This window comes from Notothenia rossii (assembly GCF_949606895.1).
Source record: "Notothenia rossii genome assembly, chromosome: 4".
Lineage (NCBI taxonomy): Eukaryota > Metazoa > Chordata > Actinopteri > Perciformes > Nototheniidae > Notothenia > Notothenia rossii.
The window spans coordinates 41,909,531-41,931,254 of NC_136902.1; the positions used below are offsets into that span (position 1 = coordinate 41,909,531).

Consider the following 21,724-nt stretch of genomic DNA (forward strand, 5'->3'; position numbering starts at 1 on the left):
TAGGTGATCTTTAAACGAACAGTAACAAAGTAAACCACTGGTGTGGTATCATAAACCCTGAAATACAAGCCAAAACAACACTTAGTTTAAAATAACCACATTTCTATCTAGTTTACTATGAAAAAATGGGCTTTATCTTATTGATATCATCACTTAAAGTTAGGAACCCTTACGCACTAGCTATAAACCTGTTCACGTAATATTTGACTTTATAGTCGACTATGGGCTTTATCTTATTGATATCATCACTTAAAGTTAGGAACCCTTACGCACTAGCTATAAACCTGTTCACGTAATATTTGACTTTATAGTCGACTATGGTTAACTGTTGCTATTTGGACACGCCAAACTGGGACTAATATGGAGACCTATCAGCCACTGATAATAGACCGTCGTCTTATTACTGCACTGCTGCTGTAACTCCGATTACCGTAACCCACCCGCAATATCTTTTTTTTAAACAGAACAGTTTTAACCACTGATAAAGGCCTAGACCTTAACCAAGCCTTTCTTGAAAAGGACTTTCTTCACTGACTTCGGTCTTAGCCCTTAACTGATTCACTATGCCCCGCTACTTTTCACTTTCTCGGCCCTTAACCGATTCGCTATGTCTCCAGATCTTAACAAAAAGTCGTTAAATGGGCTATATACCCTTACGTCATAGGCTAAATAACTATTAACGTAACAAGAGACACCCATGTGAAAGCAGCAAGGCACCTATCCGAAGTACAATGTCCACACACTATATATTTAAAATTCAACACCCACACGTGGTTAATAGCATGCAGGGTTAATGGAACAAAAGAAAGTGTGAACTCACCCTGCTTGTGACAAAACAACGCCTCGTGGTTTTAGAGTGATTATTTTATGAATTTGGGTTGTTTTAACATTAAAATGCACAGCTATTTTCAGGATCAGCCGGCTGCCATCAAACACACAAATCTAACTTTGCCTAGTTTAACTAGTGAAGAATCTTTGTCATAACAGGCATCTTCTTACCGATTGATTTGAGCTCTTGTGTGTCGAATGGCTGCAAGCGTCTCCAGAAAACAGCCGGTTGGTTTTCTCTCCTCGGTCAGCGAGATCACGTCAGGGAACTCACCAGATTGTTAACTGTGTTCGTTATTCTCCCGACCAGGAGAGAAGCTTTAAAATAGGAGACTAAATGGAGTCTCTGTGAAAGTTCAATTGGGTACTTTAATTAAAAAAAGGCGCGGTAGTGTTACAGACAGAATATTGTTCAGTCAGACAAACAGCTGTGATCCGCTCCTCGATAGGGAAGAGAAGAGCCTGGGCCTCTCCTCCGTGGCTGTTTATATATGGTGTGCTGGCTCCTCCCCGCCAGCCGGCTCGCCTCGTCTCCAATGTCCGTTATTGCATTTAAACAGAGGATAGGTTCTTTTCACATTCAATATATGCTTAACACGCCGTTTCTCCTCATATTCTCTTTCATCACTTTTAATTTAACACATTCTAAACGCTGTAATCAATACTCTAAACAATACTTCTCGGCTCGTTTGGTTTCCGGTCATTCCGGATGTTGTCACATGCTACTCTCGTCTGTAAACAATGTATTCAAATAAACTGTACCTTCATTTAATATTCAGCATGGTAGTATCTCGACATCTATAGTTGTAGTGTTAAATCAGTAGGCTTCGGTTTGCACCACTCCATATCATTTCGCTCCTAAATTCACCTCTTCAGGAAATCGTATATTAGCCACATGCTAAATGCTAACCGGAGATGAAGGATTTTCAGAATAAAAGCTTAAAAGCTTAACTGCTTGTACACAAGAATTTCTGGTTTTTCAGTATAAAAGAGCATTAAAACTGACGGCATGTTTAAACTACATTTCCCCATTAAAACATTGATTTTAATTTCTAACACTAGGATGAAAATGACAGGCCTCGCTCATCTTTTTAAGTAGGAGAACTTGCACGTGGCTGGCAAAATACTCCCCCCCCCCCCCCCCCCCCCCCCCCCCCTGTACATTACGTCATCCACGTGGTCTCTGTAATCAAAGATCTTGTATTCAAGATGTTACACAATGAATACACTCAAATTTCAGGACCGATAATTATGACTAAATTCTCTTTTATCTTTAGCTCTTTAACAGTGATGACACAGCAGTGTCAGTAAGGAAGGAGAAACATTCATACTGAATACATATTTACTGTGAATGTATGCAAAAATGTATGGCATATGGCTGTCTAACAGAAGTTAAATTCATTTCTCACTTATTCTGACAATGTACTTAACCCCAAATAAAATAACCCAATAAAAAGAGTTGTTAAATAATAGAGAAGTCACGTTGTAATAACAATAACTAATCTCTCTCGTGTTTTTGTTTTTGTGCTTTGCCAAAAGCCACTGTGTCAAATGTCCTACTTGTTTTGCCGTACGTAGTTGTCCATCTCGCACATCCGCACTGCAGATAGGGTTGGGCGGTGAGTGTGGAGGATCCGCTCTTGATTCGTAACTCGAGTCCACGGAGTTGCTCTTGCGTCGGACAAACATTTGGAGCAGGGCAGGTGGCAACACTGGACTGTGACTGGATGAGAGATGGCAGAGGGAAGTGACGGGGCAGGAAGCGAGTTAGGAGACATGGAAGGAGTAGGCGGGAGTTATGGAAATGGAGAATGTGATATAGTGAGGAGGAATAAACGTAAAAAGCAAGGAAATACTAATTCGGATGAGAGTAATAGTGAGGGAGAAAGGAGAGAAAGAGTAGTCGGAAATAGGCAACAGGAGTTCATGGTGGTTGTGAAACTTGAGAAAGAGGGAGCTTCGTTTGGCGAGTGGAACCCTATACGGTTAACTAAATCGATCAGTAAAGAAATCGGGGAGGTAATGAGTGCCAAAGTATTGAGGAATGGATCAATGTTGATCAAATGTAGGGATAGAGAGCAACAGGGGAGGGCATAAAGATGAGTACCGTGGAGGGTAAGAAAGTGGAGTGTTCACTGTTTAGTGGTAAAAAGCTAGTCAGGGGAGTGGTGACAGGAATCCCCGTCAGAATTACAGCGGATGATGTGAAAGAGAATATAACAAATGCAAAAATAAGTGATGTCAAACGCATGAAAGCAAACCGCAATGGGGTTAAAGAAGATAGTCTTTCGGTTCTGATCACCTTTGATGAGAAAAGGCTTCCGGAAAAAATACTTATTGGATATATGTGTTATTATGTGAGACCGTATGTTCCACCACCAATAAGATGTTTTAAATGTCAGAGATTTGGACATGTGGCGGCAGTGTGCAGAGGGAAACAAAGGTGTGGCAGATGTGGTGGAGATCATGAATACGGCAAATGTGAAGAAGGGGTAAAGCTGAAATGTTGCAATTGCGGAGGGGAGCATAGTTCAGCGTACCGTGGATGTGAGGTTAGCAAGAAAGCAGAAGAGGTGCAGCGAGTCAGGGTGACGCAGGGAGTAAGCTATGCAGAGGCAGCAAAGACAGTTTCAGGAGGAACGCAGGTTACAATGGAAAACAAGAATAAGAGCAAAGAAACAGAAAAAGTCCACAACTGTGTTAAGTTGAAGGAGGACACTATGATAGTGAGTAAAACAGAGTTTGTATTGTTTATGGCAGAGATTATCAACTGTTCAGCGCAGACTAAAAGCCGGAATGAAAGAATACAAATAATTGTCAGATCAGCTGAAAAGTACCTTGATGTGAAAGGGATTCAGTGGGAAAGTGTGAAAGATATACTAAATGATGACGTTCAACCATCTCAGACATGCAGTAGATCAACTTGATGGTGTTAGTTGTACTGCAGTGGAATGCCAGAAGTTTAATTGCAAATGGACAAGAGTTTAAAAAATATAATGACAATCTGGGAGAGAAACCTAAGGTAATTTGTATTCAGGAAACATGGCTGAAACCACAACTGGATTTTATTGTGAAGGGATATACTGCAGTTAGAAGAGATAGGGACTCTGGCAGAGGGGGAGGAGTTGCAACATTCATACAGAGTGGTGTAAGTTACAAAGTTATGCATGTAAGTATAGATCATGAAGCAATAGTTATAAGGGTATGGAATGATAGAGGACCTATAGATATAGTAAATTATTATAATCCGTGTGGGAAATTAGATCAAAGTATATTAGAGGATGTTGGGGGTTTACTGCAAGGAAAAGTCATATGGTGTGGGGATTTTAATTCACATAACTCACTATGGGGTAGCAGTAGCACAGATGCAAATGGTGCAGTAGTTGAGGAATTTATAGATGACCACGGGCTAGTGTGTATTAACACTGGGGAAGGGACAAGATATAATTGTACAAAGAATATAGAAACAGTACTCGATCTGACATTTGTGTCTAGTGATATAGCAGGTATAAGTACATGGAGTGTGTTAAAGCATACTACAGTGGGCAGTGATCATTATCCTATAATGACTAAAGTTGGGACCAACATACGTTTTGAAAAGCAGAAGAAAATTCCTAGATGGAAATTGGGAAAGGCTAATTGGGATGCTTTCCAAGTTGTAAGTACAAATAGATGTAAAACACTTCAAGAGGAAAATGATGATGATATAAATAAATTGAATGAGGAGCTCGTTAAGTTTATCATACTTTCAGCTAAAGAAACAATTCCGGAAGTTGAAGGAGTTAGGCGCACCAAGAGTGTACCCTGGTGGAATGGTGAATGTAACAAATCCATTAAAGACAGAAATAAAGCATTCAGACAACTCAAACAACTCCATTCTCAGGAAGCTTTGAATCAGTATAAAAGGGCCCAGGCTATAGTAAGGAGGACGATACGAACGCAAAAACGCACTTTTTGGAGGCAATATTGCAATAGTATTGGAAGAGAAGTACAGCTTGCAGATGTTTGGGACATGATTAGGAGAATGGGGGGAGTTCGAAGGAATTATGAGTTGCCAGTTTTGAGCAGAGGGGACATAATATCTGTCACAAACTTAGGAAAGGCGGAACTTCTTGCTCAGACATTTAAGAAAGTTCATAGTTCAGATAACCTTACAGAAGAAGCCAGTCAGTGCAGAGATAATACATTAATGGAAAACCCGAGAATATTGGATAGAGTAGAAGTGTTGGGGGATCAGGTGGATCTGCATTTTAGTATATTTGAGTTGAGGAAAGCAATTATTAGTGCTCGTCAAACCACTCCTGGGAAAGATGGTGTTTGCTATAAAATGTTGGAATATATGACGGATAACTCTCTAATCATTGTGTTAAGGTTGTTTAATAGGGTGTGGGATTATGGCCAACCTCCTTCGGTTTGGAAACAAGCGATAATAGTGCCCATACTAAAGCCAGGGAAAGACCCTTCAGATCCATCTAGCTACAGACCTATTGCCCTGACATCGCATTTATGCAAAATCATGGAAAGAATGGTTACAGAAAGGTTGACATATATCTTAGAAAGTAAAGCTCTGTTATCACCATATCAATGTGGGTTCCGTAGGGGTCGGATTACAATGGATTCTATATTGTGCTTAGAATCAGACATCAGGAAAGCACAGACCAACAAGGAAGTAGTGATTGCAGTCTTTTTTGATATTGAAAAGGCTTATGACATGCTCTGGAAGGAAGGACTACTAATCAAGTTAAAATCATTGGGAATTGGTGGTAAAGCATATAATTGGGTTATGAATTTTTTACGGGATAGGAAAATACAAGTAAGAGTAGGTGCAGAATATTCAAGTGTGTATGATGTGGGAAATGGTATTCCGCAAGGTAGTGTATGTAGTCCGTTGTTGTTCAATATAATGATACATGACATTTTTAATCAAGTTCATCCAAGTGTGGGAAAATCTTTGTATGCAGATGATGGGGCTTTGTGGGCAAAAGGCCGCAATGTAGCACATGTTGGAAAGAAAATACAAGCTGCAATAGTTGAAGTGGAGAAATGGTCAAATAAATGGGGATTCAAACTGTCAGTAGCTAAGACGCAAGTCATTTGTTTTACAAAACGGCATAAAATTGCTCCTGTATCATTAAAATTGTATGAGCAACCTCTTGAACAGGTAAATACAATAAGATTTCTTGGTGTTTGGTTTGATGGAAAGCTAACGTGGAGCAATCATATAGGAAAAGCTCAAAGTAAATGTAAAAAGGTCAACAATGTACTTCGGTGTTTGGTGGGACAGGAGTGGGGAGCGAGTAGGTCATCACTACTGAACATATATTGGGCACTCATGAGACCTGTATTCGATTATGGGTGTATAGCGTTCATGGCAGCAGCAGAATCAAACCTTAAAAAGCTGGATGTCCTACAAGCTCAGGCCCTGAGGATTTGTAGTGGAGCTTTTAAAACATCTCCAGTATCAGCAATACAGGTAGAAATGGGAGAAAGGCCTTTAAGGATAAGAAGAGTAAAGTTAATGTTGGCGTACTGGGTAAACCTTCAGGGGCATGGTGATAGTCATCCAGCGAAAAGTATTTTGAAAGACTGCTTGGAGCACAATGAGTCACATTTAACAAGTTTCGGATGGATTGGTGATGTTAAAGCGGCAAGTATAGGATTGAATCAAATACAGTATTGCCCTACAGTTGCAATCCCGTCCATTCCACCCTGGTTATTCCCATTGCCAAGTGTAGAAATATACAGAAAGAGTTGAAGGAAAAGAAAGAAATACCAGTATGGCGCATAGTCCAGAATTATTTTGCAAGATATCACTCAGACTCAACAATCATATTTACAGATGGCTCCAAAGATCCAGAGACAGGGCGTGCTGGGGCAGCAGTTTATATCCCAGTGAGTAATTCACATATAAAGAAAAGGGTAACAGACCTTGTGTCAGTATACACGACAGAGTTGTTGGCATTGGTATTGGCATCGGAATGGATAGAGGAGAAAGGAATACATAATACTGTAATTGCATCTGACAGCTATTCAGCTTTATCGAGTATACGATCAGGCAGATCTTCATTTAGAATGGACATAATAAATGAAATATTTCTAATTTTGTATAAAATGCAAATCAAAGGAATAGCAACTCGTTTCATCTGGGTTCCTGCTCATGTTGGTGTGGAGGGTAATGAACAGGTGGATATTCTGGCCAAACAAACCCTCAGAATTACGAATATAGACATTGAAGTTCAGCTCAGCAAAGCGGAGGTTAAAACATTCATACATATATATGCGCAAACAACATGGCAAGATCATTGGGACCTTAGTGACACAGGAAGACATCTTTATAACATTCAAAGGTATGTGGGTGATGGAAGGAAGGTGGGGTTTAAAAGAAGGGAGGAAAATGTCATTTCTCGGATGAGAATAGGTCACACAGGTCTCAATCATACATTAAGGGTAATAGCAAAGCATCCAACCGGAAAGTGTACACACTGTAGCCAGCCAGAAACGGTTGAACATGTTTTGCTGCATTGCAGGAAATATAGTATTCAGAGAAATGTGCTTTTCCAAACACTGAAGAAAGCAAAATACATTGACTTTTCGCTATCAGGGCTGTTAGGGAAAACATCAGGCAATATGTATTGTGAGCTTATTACGTTTCTTAGAGAAATTGATACATTTAAAAATAATCTAGAGTTTTGGTTTTATTTATTTATTTTTGTTTTATTTTGTTTATTGTTTTCTGCATAGTCTCTTGTCCATACTCCAGTCCAGTTGGTGGCGGTAATGCACCTAAAATTTGGTTTGCCAACCGCCAATAAACACTAAAGAAGAAGAAGAAGAAGAAGAAGAAGAAGAAGAAGATAGGGTTGGGCATTTCCGGATTTCAGTACTACTAGTAGGCCATCTTTTCAATGTATATGTTTTGCTTTTGTTTGATTTGATTGATACATTTTATTTCGAACAAGTAACATAAATAATTTGTAAAACGTAATGTCTATATGAGATAGATAGTCATGCGTTACGATGCTCGCAGTGTTTGTTGTCCTCGGTGAGTATCTTACAGGGTTCATGACGTATTAGTTTGTAAAAGTAAGAAAGATACTGACATATTCGAGTTAGACGGATCAATAACCCATAAACAAAACGTTCAAAATACTAACAACGTTACTTTCCAACCAGAGCAATGTAGACTGTTTTATCAAAACATTGGATACACGACGTCGCATTATGGTGCCTTTACACGGGAAGCGGGGATTCAAACTTCAACGGTTTCATTTGTCTTCACTCCCGTGACTCAAACTAGACGCAGTACCACTAGGTAGGCTACTAGGTACCAGAGGTCAAAAGTAAATAAGTATATGTACTCAAGTACTGTACTTCAGTAGAATTTTGAGGTACTTGTACTTTACCCGAGTACTTCATTTTGTAGCTACTTTGTACTTCTACCCCACTACAGTTTAGAGGTAAATGGTGTTTTTTTTGTACTCCACTACACGTATTCAATACCTTTTTAGTTACTTTACAGATTTGGTGTAATGATGTGAAATATAATCAGACTTGAGTTACACCTGGAGTAAATTCACTCTACCTTACGGTACAGTCATTAAAACTAGCTGCCCTTTGGATACATTACATACTGTGCAGTGGCGGTTCTACGGAGAAAAATGCCTTGCCACCCCAGTTGGCAGCTTTGTTTTGAAAGAAAAGTTGTGGCTCATCGGACATTTATGAGAGAAAACCTCTAATTTCCGAGTGCAAGTGAATGCAGCACAAGACGCGAGCCAATGCGCGAGCCTTGTAACCCCTCCCCCGGCCCTGGCGCGAGCGTGGAAATATGATTTGAGGCGATTTCATTTGAACGGGGGGACAGCGCAAAACGAGAAGCATTTTGGATACAAGTAGACTGAAGGAATGAGGTATTTGCGGTCTACAATGACAGAGAAGAGCCTGTCAAGTTTGGCTGTAACGCAAGGCAAGTGTATTTATATAGCACTTTTCTGTACGCGACAATTCAAAGTGCTTCAAAAAACAAATTAAAAGACTTTTTAGGAATAAATACAGAAAAAACACATATATAATGGCATTTTACAACAGGCATCATCACAAAGCAAAGATAATAAAAATAAACACCACAGGTATACAATACAATACATGTTTAAAAGGCATACTGTAGTGCGAACATGAGCAGCTCAATTAAAAGCAGCCAAAGAGATATGTTTTTAGTGTCGATTTAAAAATAGTCGTTTCTGCGGACGTGCATGATTCAGGCAGTTTGTTCCAGATTGTCGGGGCATAATAGCTCAATGCTGCCTCTCCATGTTTTGTTTTTACTCTCGGAACCGATAGCAGACCCGTCTCCTTATGTAGGAGTTCAACAATATACTTTGGTCCTAAACTATGTAATGATTTAAAAACTAGCAATAGTACTTTCAAATAAATTATTTGGCCGACTGGAAGCCAGTGTAAAGACTTCAGAACCGGATTGATGTGATCCACTCTTTTAATGTCAGTGAGGACTCGTGCAGCAGCGTTCTGAATCAACTGCAGCTTTCTAATGGATTTTGTCAGCCCTGTGAATACATTATTGCAGTAGTCTAGTCTACTAAAGATAAAAGCATGGACAAGCTTTTCTAAGTCCTGTTGTGACATTAGTTTTTTAATTCTCGATATGTTCTTCAGGCTGTACTCAGCATTGAATCAAAATGCACCATAGCTTTAAATCTTAATAAGTTTGTGAGGCGTTTTGCTGAACAAGATGGTAATCGCCACATTCAGCTAGGGCTGTACCCGACTATTCGGGTTTCAATTTCATTTTTCGGATATTCGTTTTTTTATTTTTATATATTTTTTTTTTCTAAATTTATGCTATTAATAAAGGCGAATTGACATATTCTTATACTATATTTCTACTTTTGAATTGCACTGTTAAAATGCGGAAGTATATACAATCTCAGCCTGTGCTCCTGACATCGCGTTCACTAACGGCCCGTCTACACTACAGGCATCGAAAAATGCTTTCAACGCTTCGCCCATTCACTTGAATGGGGTGACATAGAAGATTTTTAATCTTCGCCAAACTGCATTGTGGGGAGCATGGCTTTGCAAGCATCACGAGCATCTATCGGCATCAAAAGTTGAACAATGTTCAACTTTTGAGGCTAGATGCTTAGCATCAGCCAATCAAATCCCGTTTATGCAAATCCCGCCAGTGCAAGTGCAGCCAATCAAACCGTGTGCAAGCTGGGAGAGCCAGACCGCAGTTCATTTCCTCATATTCCAAATGAGATATTACGGAAGCAAATCACCCGGTTCTTTACGACCAGAACTATTTACCGGGATACAAACCAGAGGAACCAGTTATGGAGGGAGGTGGCAGAGACAGTGGGTGAAACTGGTAGGTTTTTGCCTGTTTGGGGATTTTATATCCAGTTTACTTCCTTTTAACATTGCTATTGCTTTGTATGTCGGGGGCGGGAGATTCATGTGATTGGTTGTTGGTCGCGTTGCTCGCAAAAAATCGCCAAGCTTCAGACACGCCCAGCTTCAAGATGTTTTGATGCCTGTAGTGTAGACGAGCCGTAACAGTCACGAACGCAAACGGCACGCTTCACCTCGCTTCACACACAAAATGCCGAAGACTTCAGCTGTGTGGGACCATTTTAAATTGGACGACGGTAAGAAGAATATGTGCCAAATATGCGATAAGAAACTGGCCTACCACGGTGGCACAACAACTCTGAAAAGTCACCTGGATGCTGTAAGTAGTAGCCTAGCTTAGCTTAGCTGTTGTCAAGTTGCCATGATGAAGCTGCTTTATCCGCCGTTTAAACAGTAATGTTACACAGGATAAAAACGTGCACTTACTTTGCTTGGAAAATAGTTGCTAGCAAGCAACCGAATTGTTTTTTTATATTAGTTTTTTTAATTTGATCCGAATAGTGAAAATAATAGGAGTTATGTGGGAACATCTGGGGGTAAGGCAATGGCATAAAGTTGAGTAGCTCAGCCTAATAATAACTTGTGTCCATAGGTGCATTCCCACGCATCCCAGCCATCAACATCCTCAACAATACAGCAGACCCTACAGTTACCCTACAGAGGACACATTTAGTTTTAATGTTTGCGAGTACTGAGACAATAAATAAATATAAATGATCGTAATAGTATGCTCTTTCTGCGCTTCTGCTTAACAGCGTGTTGTCAGGTGTCTCGGATTCGGAGCGTGTTATGAAACCTTTTTGAAAAAAAGATGTATAAAAAAAAATACAAATCTCTCCGCACCGAATATTCGCTGCTGATTACTACCGAATATCCGGAGCCCGAAAAATGGTACTCGGGACAGCCCTAGGCATGTCAACTTGATGCTCTGCTCACGGATGACTCGATTAGCATAATAAACTGTTAAGATGACGACCTTACGTGCGTAAATATATTTTCTGCTCCCAAAAAACATTTTTAAGTCCTGAGAAAGTCAAGTAAGACGGTTTGTAAAACTTCACTGCCCAGCCAACAGAAAGTAACCACTTTGATTTAACTAGCCCAGTAGGTAAGGACTTTGCACTGGATAATAACTGCAGCGATGTATGTTTTAGCTGAAGACACGTTTTTTTAACCCTAACTGATGCAGTTAGTCACTTCTTTAATGTTTGTTCTTTCTGATGTAAAGTCAAGGTTGTAACTGTTTGCAATGAAGTTGTGGAGCGCTGAACTGTTCCTTTGATTCTTTTGATACATGATAGTAATTACTTGTCTTTCAAATTTGAAGGAGGGTGAGCAAGCATCTTGAGGAACGTTCATCATTATCTCCTCCAAAAAATATAGTTTATTTAATAATAACACTGAATATGTGAATCATAACAATGATTGACTGCTGTTGGAATAATATGATTGTTAATGGTATCATATTAATTTAGACAAACATCGACGAGACAATTAATTCATGTACTTATTGCAGCAGTCTGCATACATTTGGTACCCCTGCTGGTCTAAGAGTGAAACAAAAACATTCAGTTATTGTTCAGTTACAATTCATTAAATTATGTCTGCCACATTATATATTTATATTTAAGGCTTTACTGATATGCCACAATAATGTCACCTATGTTATTGAGTTAAAATATCAATATTGTGGCTTTCCAAGTTAACATTAATTGATATGACTGCGATTACATCAGCATATACTTCTGCCAGGGGATGCCACCCCTGAAATTCTCCTGCCACCCTCTTGCCACCCCATGAATATTTGTCTAGATCCGCCCCTGATACTGTGTAGATTACTAATACAGTACTGCATATAACCATATCATCAAATGTGTGTCTGTTTGTGTATGTACAAAGTAACTGTGAGTGTTAAAATAAATGTAGTGGATTTAAAGAACAATATTCATTATTCTTTTTTCATTGTACAACATATTCAATAACTTCAGTTATAATAATAATAATAGATTTATTTTGTAAGTGCTTTTACAGGTGCTCAAAGTCGCTTTACAGAGATAGTGGAAAGAAAATAACAACAAATAAATATAGGCTAGTGGAAGTCAAATTTAAAATCAAGCAATATAACAACAATCACACATTAAAAGCCAGATTGAAGAGGTGAGTTTTTTCTGTAGCCCCGGACAATTATCCCTCAATAATATAATACATTAACCGTGCTTTACCTGAACCTCATCATGACACTAGAGTGGATGGCAGGATTGTAATTTCCCGTGTTCAGTGAATGCAACAGAGGCATGCACCGGTGCCAGCAGGGACCGTGTTGTTAGCATCTGGTTAGCTAGCTGCACTAACAGACATAAGGAGCTGTTTGTTCCACAACAAGCTGGAGGAGAGTCCTCTCCTGTCAGACTGAGAGGCTCAGGTGAGCCGGCGCCGTTGGGCCAGGCCCTCCCATTTGACATTCCTGCCCTCCCCCAATAAACACGTTTTATTTTATTTATTAAAAATCTTTTTTATTATAAATAAACGGTGAACTTTATGTTTATGTGATGTCAGATAGTAATATAAGAGTAATACATGAAAAACGGGTATGAAATACTATATGACATTAAAACAAGAATAGAGTTTAAAAGGGGAGTGATTTGTAAAATATCCAAAAAGAAAAGCTGTTTACAGTTCTGTTTCATATGGATGTTGAGAGATGTATCCATAGATCTCTTAATTTTGCTCTCAAAGTGCACCAGATTGATGCATTTAACTTCAATATTAAAACAAAAATCTTCCCGGGGGAGCATGCCCCCGGACCCCCCTAGAGGATGTTAGGTCCACCTCCCACTTTAAAAAAATAGCACTTTACCCCTGCACTATATGCCATGAGCTGATTATTGAGCCTTCATTGTAACAGGAGGGCTGTTATATGTGATATATATATCTATATACGTTATAGATATATATATATAACGTTTAAAAAACACCTTGTATTTCAGGGGGGGCGCGGGGCCCCGTTGAAACACTGATCTTGGTGTCAATATCATTTTTACCAGGAACATTAGGATCATTAAAATAATTGATTTTAAACAAATAAGTGTTGTAGCTTGAGCTACGTGAGACAATTAATGTGTGATGTGATTTTGGTAGAATTGACACAATAAAAAATTACCCAAAATATTTCTTCACTTTGAAGTCTTGTAGTATAACAAAGAGATTGACATTATTACGTGAAGTGGTTTTGGAAGCACCATATTGCATACTTGGACAGATATTCAATATTTGTCACAAGGGAAATTCACCAGGATTATTCAAGGCATCTTTCTACAAAACATTGATGTAGTTCAGCCTGCAGGGAACCCTTGATGTATGAAAGGATTTTGGTTGCAATACACTGTCAAATGTAGAATATAGTTTTCAAAAAATATTCCAAAAAATTATTCAATGGCGTACTATAAAACTATTTGGTGTATTATAAAAAGTTAAAGCGTGAAAAGTATCAACTCGAATGATTAAATGCATTAAAATGTATCAACCAGAGACTGTAAATATGAAGGTATAAATTCAAAGTAAAGGATACATTGCAAAGTCTTAACTGGCACATCACTATTATGTGAATGTACAGCGCAGACTTCTATTTAACACTGAACTGCTGTTTCTCAACAGGGTGTGCAGCCTTCTTGGCACAAGGGCTCTGCTGTCGTCCTAAAGAATATCCTACAAGAGCTGGGCAATGTTGTCCTATGTGCAGCGAAGGTACATTACATCTCTGTTTATGAAAGTATTCAAACATCCGGTCAGTGAGAGCTTTTTGAATGATGAATTTAACTGGGATTTCCGAAGCTGAAGTTGGCTTTGTTCCCTGAAGTGCTCCATCAAAGACCTGAAACGGGATGAACATATTGTTACTGACTCTAATCTTCATTTTTTAATTGTAATTTGTCTTGATGTTGAGATGCTGACAGACTGTTTGGTTGTTTAACAGGAACCATTGTTCAGAGAGACTGCACGTCACAGTCAGGCACACGCTGCAGCCGCTGTAAAAACGGGACTTTTATGAACCAACCCAACGGACTGGATAAATGTAGCACATGCACCTCCTGTGACTCAGGTATGTCTATAATGTCTGAATGAATAATGAATGAAACTCACACAACAGAACTGATGCCTACTGTGTTCCAAATGTAAATATATGTGCAAATAAACATTTATGTAAGCATATGCTTATCTCTATGCTGAGTAAATGAGGGAAATGCATAACATCAATGCAGGTCAGATCTGCTTCAGGTCTCTTCACATGTGGAGCGGGGAGGGAGGGAGGGAGGGAGGGAGAGGGGGGGGGGGGTGGGTGGGTGTGGGTAAGTTAGATGTAGTCAACAAGCAGTTGGTTATGCAAGGGTGAAGAGAGTTCGACAGTGTTAAATTAAAAGTTATATTTAATATATGCCAATAATAATGAATTAAGACTTCATTTAAATAATATTTTATTTGTCCATTAAATGTTTCATTACACTGTATTTTCATAAACTGTCTCTCAGTGATAAATGACTGAACGGAAAACTGACTGGCTTTTATATGTAACCAAGACGTCTATCATATTCCACCAACAATTCTCTGAGTATTTAAGATGTATTGGTTGTATTTATATTAGCACATAATCCTATTTTCTTTTTCATTATTTAGGTTTGCATGCATTTACTCTTTCTTTCTGTTTGTTTCTTTAGGCCACGGTCTCTTTGTCCTGCAGGTCTGTTCAGAAACAACTGACGCAGTCTGTGAAGTTATAGAGGGGTATTTCTGCAAAGATTTAGATGTGACAGGGTGCAGTGTGGCCCAAAAGCATACACAATGTTTACCTGGTGAGAGGATAAAAGAACCTGGTAAGTAAAATACAGGTCACACTCTCCTGATAGTGACAGTTTACATGCACACTAAAGTCCTGGGGCCTCATTTATAACGCTGTGCGTAGGATTCACGTGGGAAGGTTGTAGAAATCCCAAAAATAGGTACAGAAATGTTCCGACATTTTCCGATTCACCAAATATTGCGTACCAGCGAGAAAAGTGCGTACAGCACTTCCTACGCCGGTTTCCCTTTTATAAATCACAATCGACTCGAAATGCGGTGCAGCTTTTGCGGGCTTCACGTAACACCCATATTTGCCTATAAATAGTCAAAGAAACGCCCATTCATTCATTCATTTTGACTGACTGCATGAAGAAGATTGCAGGAAATGACGACAGAACAGCTAAAAAAGACATCTCACACTGTGTCAGATTTTGGTTCTTTTGGGGAAGTTGAGATAAATCATATTGTTTGGTGGATGCAGTTTGAACCAGAGTAGCAGCATGGAGGTCGGATCGTCACCAAAATAAATAAATAAGTGGTCCGAAAAAAGGTTAATGACAAAATAAATACACATAGCCTTCCTCAGGCAGTGTGTTTGTACCGGGGACAGGAGACCCCCCCTTGATGAGAAACTGTAAGAAATGATCGGGGAATCCCTCCGGAGTGGAGTCATGATGGCTGGATCTGAATTATGTTTTTGTATTTGGTGGTTTGTGTTCCAGCTGTCGATCAGCAACTATGTATCCATAATCCACCAGTTAAAGGAAATACGACTACTGTGTTGTGTTATATTAGCTGTACAATTTACAGCATATGGTGTTCTTAGTTTCCATACCTCCTTTGTTTTATGAGCGACTTATCAAGTCTTGGCAAACGGCATAAAACACGATTAAACATGATAGTATATAAAACCATGCTCGTATCTACAACCTATAGAAATGCAAAACGGCGTCAGTTTAGACGTAATTCTGTCCTCCTGCTTACCGCATCATTTATGAGAAAACATTTCATAACATAAACACAACATATTCGAGGTGGTTTTAAATAACATATCCGTATTTATTTATTTCTCCCAGTTATGTTTTTGTGTCCACTGAGGAGTCGCAAACAGGCGTTTGTTTAATAATTTTAAGATTGGCTTTAATCAATGTTTGAAAATGAATTCTTCAAATATGATAAATGAGAGGTAACATTTTATTGATGGTATTATTTCCACATATTTCTCTCCATTCTTCCTTCTGCCAACGGTGTCGCAGTTTCTCGTCTCTCCCGTTTTTGTGCTTAGTGCGTACGCATGGGTTAGAGTTTGCGTGGAGGACCGCACATTTTCCCGTCAAGTTAGTATTTTATTAATCGCAAACATTGCGTAGAAACTGGCGTACACCATTTTTTGAACGTATATTCCTTTATAAATGAGGCCCCTGGGCTGAGGCTTGTCCTGGTTTTTTCTCATAGTCATGGGGTGGCTCAGTCTGTATGGACTTGGCAAAGGGTTGCCGGTTCAAGTCCTGCATGGACCAACAATACGGAGTGTATTTGGAGAGTAGCTGGAGAGGTGCCAACAGCCTCCTGGGCACTGCAGAGGTGTCCTCGAGCCACTGAGACCCCATTTACTCTGGAACGCAAACGGACCGAATTTGTTATCAAAAAAGTCTTCCGTTCACTCGTGTTAGGGAAATAATTCTCTAGGACTCCTAGATATCTAACCTTTTTGCCCTTTGACGTGTATGACCAACCCTGACGTCTGTTATCTCCTTTATGGAAATGGGCTGCTTTAGCCATAATGTTGTTGTTCCCATTCTGTGACCGGGCAACCCTAGGTCACAGATGGTTTATTGTAGTGGGTACACTGGGACACTTCCTTCTCGGTGTTTGTGGTCTCCAAGGCGTGAAATCGTCGAGGCCATAAGTGTCAGACGCAAGTGACTCAGTGTTCCCAGCTGTTTAGGCTATCTTCTCAAATATGTTAATAACTCTCTGTGAAACTAGTTAAATGGGCTAACGAGAGAGAGGCGCTCCAGAATTGATGTGGCAACTCTCCCGTGCACTCAGACCGTGACTGCTGTGACTGATGTGAATCCTCCGGCCGAACCTCCTACATAAACCATCAGTGTTTGACATCAAAGCTACTGCTCTTCCCGTGTCTCCTTCATGAGTCGGTGACTCCCACTGCATTGCTACACAGAAGTTTCCCCGACAACTCTCATTCGGTTCATTTAACGTGTCCGTTCACACGAGACCACTGGAAACACTGTAGTACATATGCCGGGCCTGTAAGTGGCGCTGTACTTTCGCCACAAAATACACCAAAAGCAGCGAAGAAGACCCCCGAGCATGGTTGCCATGGTTGCCCTTCTGTTTATGACCCGCGGTGGATTTAGCAACATGTAGTTCATGTAGTTCTCCATGTCCGCTTGTTGCTGATGGTTGTGGTAGAGGAGCTGTAGATGTTGCACTAACATCTGTAGCATGGTCAGTAGCAGCTACTGACCATGCTACAGCGGTGAGCAGCAGAGGCGGGGCTATGGCTTCATCGTTATCAGGAAATTATCATATCGGACGTTACACAAGGAGCCGTTTGCCCCCCAGAGCGTTCCATCCGAGGATCTATCCTTCTTGAGACCCCTTATCGTTTGCGGGGTCTGTTTCCGTGGTTCCGTTAAGGCCTTGTGTGAACAAACGCGAGAGAAAAGTAGCGGATACAACCCGTTTCGTTCTTGTGTAAACACCACCTGAATCCCCATTTCCCCCCCCCGCCTCTTCATTAGTGCCTGTCTATAGGTGTGTGTATATCGGGTGTGTGTTTTTCTAAACTAACACCAGTGAAAAACTACATTTCCCCTCGGGGGTTAATAAAATTTGATCTTAAAGGTCTCCTATTATGCTATTTTTAGGCATATATTATGGGTCTGGAGTATATAAAAATATATAAAAAACATGTCTATGATGGGTTCTGCTCAAAATACCAACAGATCATGCATTTTAGACATCCCTCATGTCCCTATATTCCAGCCCTGTGAGAGAATGGCTGATCTGGGTCCTTAGCTTGAAAAAGAGGGGGAGCTTATGCCTGCTCAGAATTCTACCGGCAGATACAGCTAAATGCTGTCGTGATTAAATGCTGGGATGGGTATCGTTAAGGTTTTAACGGTACTACTACTTTTATCGATACCGCTTATCGGTCCGGTCTTTTAGCGGTACTCTTATCGGTTCTTTTGGAGAAAAAAAAGGTAAACTAACTAAACAAATTGTGAACAAAACTAACATTGCTTTTTATTTAAATTAACTACATAATATTTCACATCAAAAGAAACAACAATGTTTTAACAAATCGTATTAAATAATCTGATGACAGAACTGTCAACAGAATAGCTGAAACTTTAACAAAATAAAAAACTCAGTTACCTCTAATCATTAACCCATGTTTGTATAATTGAGTTAACTCCGTGTGTTGCTGCTAGCATACATAACACCTGACGTGGAAACGTTACTCGTGGATGGGGCTACAGAGCTACTAGAAAGACAGTAACCCGGTGCATTCCTCCGTCTGAATGTGGTGCACTTTTGCTAAATGTTTAGACAAATTGCTCGTGTTACCGCCCTTACATGCTAAACTCTTATTGCACTTTTGGCAACGAGCATTGTCCACATCGAGACGGGTAAAGTTTAACCACACCTCGGAGCGCGTTCTCTCCGCCATCTCCTCCGTGTGTGTGTGTTGCTGCATGTAGCAGCTGCATGTGTGCAAACTGCCCCGCCCCCTCGCAAGCAGGCGTGGGAGAGATCGAAAATACTAAAAATAATCATAGAAGCATTTTGCAGTATTTTTGCATGTTAGAAACGGAGTTGGCGACACTAAAACTGCAATATAATGTTTGTGTATAGCAATAATACACATGACATATATTTTTTAGATGTCTCCAGTACCGATAAAAAGACCGCTAACGTTGGAGATTAACGGTACCACGGTCTTTAATAATTCAGCCCCGGGGCCCGTTTAATACCGGGGCTCGGTACCCATCCCTATTAAATGCCATATCCTGTTCCAAACCACATCAAGCATTATTTCTGAAACAGTATGGAGCTCAAATGCTTTTTCTCTGTGTTCTCTGATGCTTGCTATTGTAAACAAAGACCATATTACGTCCAAAACACGTCGGCATTGTTTCTGATGGCAACGTTTCTGATTCTGGCTGTGGGTCCACATTTCAGATATTATGTCATATCAGCAGCACATCTGGATCAGCGCCGTTGTACCCCCGTTTTTAGAGATGTGGGTACAGAGGGAAAGAGAGAGGGGTTTGTATTTATGACACTTTGTGAGTTCCCTGACAAACCGGGGAAACATATTGATGTATAAAGGACATTAAAAGTGCATTCTGCATGATAGGTTCCCTTTAACATTTGATCAGACTTTCTACTGGACTATAACCCGAGGTGCAGAAGCTCACATAACAGGCAGTAAACAGGAACCCCTCCCAGTTTCTTTGAGTCCTGCAGCTATCACATGAGGGTTTCTGTAACAGATATGATGACCTTGTACATTTCAGTAACCATCCTGAAAGATAACTTTTAAATTACTCATCTTAAAATTGTGACTGGAAATGTACTGTATTAATTTCCTGAATTAACTTTTAGACAGTGAGGACTGATCTCCTGCAGTGTGAACGTAAACATACTAAATGAAGTTGATGGATCATTACTGGATGTTGGCTGCTGTGTGACTAATCTCTCCTGTGTCTCTGTCTCTAAGGAACCAGCAGAGAGGATGCACAGTGTGAACTTTGTCCGTCTGGCTTCTATTCAGAGCATGGAGTGAATTGCACGGACTGGACAGCGTAAGGCTTTGTTTGTTATGGCATTACTAAAACAATTAGGGCTCTTCCTGCCCTGCACCACGAAATGACCACTTTGTTTCTGCAATAAGTGCTCAAAAAAAGTTGTGATTTGTGGCTTTATCTGTATGTGTGATGGACCAATCTTTCCCATCCACAGGAGATTCAAACATTGCCAATCCTCCAGTTTTATTTGATTTGGTCACAAAACATAACTCTCAATAGAGCTTTTCCAAATGTTTGCATTTTAATATTGATTTGTGATCAGTGTCCTTCTCTGTCTTTTAACATCATTATAAAGTACTGTGTCAAAGTTTTAGGCAGGTGTGAACAAATTCTAAATCAAATCAATATTTGGTGTTACCACCCTTTGCCTTCAAAACAACATACATTTTTCTAAGTATATTTGCACACAGCTTTTGAAGGAACTCCGCTGGCAGGTTGTTCCAAACATCTTTGAGAACTAACCGCAGATCTTTTGTGGATAGGCTTCCTGAAATCCCTCTGTCTAATCATGTCATCCCAGACAGACTCGATGATGATGAAATCAGGGCTCTGTGGAGGCAATACCACCACTTCCAGGACTTTTTGTTCTTCTTCATGCTGAAGATAGTTCTTAAGGACATTGGCAGTATGTTTTGGGTCGTTGTCCTGCTGCAGAATACATTTTCGCCAGCCCTTGTGTAGACAATTATTTCAATCAGTCGAGAGCACAAGCTGCCGTTGATCTACATCAGTTCCTATGTTTTGGAGCATAGTTCAGTCGCTTGGCCTTGTTTCCATGTCGGAGGTATATCTTTTTGCCTACCTTCCACAAACTCACATTGGTAGCAGAGTTTGGCTGTCCCTCACCCAGTTTTAAACCTCACACAAAGCTCTTTCTGTTTCAGTGAGCGACTGTGTTTGAACCTACATGTAAAACTGATGATCATTAGCCTCTGTTTGGTATAATTGGTTGATCATACCCCTGACTGTAATCCTACAAAATCCCTGACTTTGTAAGAGTACCTGAAGGAATTGATGCTGGTTTGAAAGCAAAGGGTAGTAAAACCAAATATTGATATGATTTAGATTTTTCTTTGTTCATTGACTTTGCATTTTGTAAATTTATAACAAATACACATTTATAATTCATATTTTTGAAAGCATTCTTAGTTTACAGCTTTTTTTCACACCTGCCTAAAACTTTTGCACAGTATTGTATATCTTTTTCAAGTTTCATTTCAAACACAAAGTACTGAATTTGTTTTTCATTTCTCTTTTCCCAGGTGCTCAGGAACCCAGGCAACGATGAAAGAAGGAAGCAGGATCACCGATGTTGTCTGTGGAGATTCTTCAAGAAACCATTACATGGTCATACCATCAGTATTATTGTTTGTATTATTAGTTGTTGGGCTTGGGATCACAGCTCTATGACACACCAAAAAATACATAGCCTGCTTTTCTTAATTTTCAATTTTCTAACATCTTACTAATCAGAAGACCAAATACATTCCATATTTTGTTTATAATGTATTTTCTTAATGTTTGTATTTACCATACTAATTCTAATCTTTGTATTTGTTAAACCACTTGTAAATAATAACGTTTTTGATAACAGTGTTTTGTCTTTGATTGCCCTCATAATGTCACTTAAAGAAATTGGTACTGCTCTGTAGAACTTCTAAGGATATTGGTTCAGCTGTAGCTGAAGCAATACTGCACATTGATTTCACTGGATAGGCACTAAAGTATCAAAGCTGTCAGAAATGTAGTGTAGTAAAAGGTATGTTCCCCTTTATGATGTAGTTGAG

General features: G+C 39.7%; 1 protein-coding gene across 8 annotated transcripts; it reads left to right on the forward strand.

Moving 5' to 3' along the window:
- Positions 1–3,539: 3,539 nt before the first annotated feature.
- LOC307036977 (tumor necrosis factor receptor superfamily member 14-like) lies at positions 3,540–21,530 on the forward strand. Of its 8 annotated transcripts, none has more exons than XR_013807548.1 (7): positions 3,540–3,554; positions 7,570–7,717; positions 13,915–14,004; positions 14,234–14,359; positions 14,973–15,128; positions 19,850–19,934; positions 21,200–21,530. XR_013807548.1 is itself a non-coding variant. In XM_079677666.1 (7 exons), the coding sequence occupies exons 3-7, from the start codon at positions 13,992–13,994 to the stop codon at positions 21,345–21,347; spliced, it is 528 nt and encodes a 175-aa protein (XP_079533792.1). In that variant the 5' UTR covers positions 3,590–7,175; positions 7,570–7,717; positions 13,915–13,991; the 3' UTR covers positions 21,348–21,530. The 8 variants fall into 8 exon arrangements, 5 of the variants coding, with proteins under 5 accessions (XP_079533789.1, XP_079533792.1, XP_079533793.1 ...); XR_013807549.1 differs by lacking the exon at positions 3,540–3,554 and adding an exon at positions 3,581–6,720; XM_079677666.1 differs by lacking the exon at positions 3,540–3,554 and adding an exon at positions 3,590–7,175.
- The last annotated feature ends 194 nt before the right edge of the window (positions 21,531–21,724 follow it).

Bases quoted from the DNA above. Each gene is read 5' to 3' on its own strand.
- LOC307036977 (XM_079677663.1), top strand. From the start codon at position 7,106: ATGCGCAAACAACATGGCAAGATCATTGGGACCTTAGTGACACAGGAA. The intron at 15,129-19,849 runs GTAAGTAAAATA...TCTGTCTCTAAG, and splicing joins TGAGAGGATAAAAGAACCTG to GAACCAGCAGAGAGGATGCA. The intron at 19,935-21,199 runs GTAAGGCTTTGT...CTCTTTTCCCAG, and splicing joins AATTGCACGGACTGGACAGC to GTGCTCAGGAACCCAGGCAA.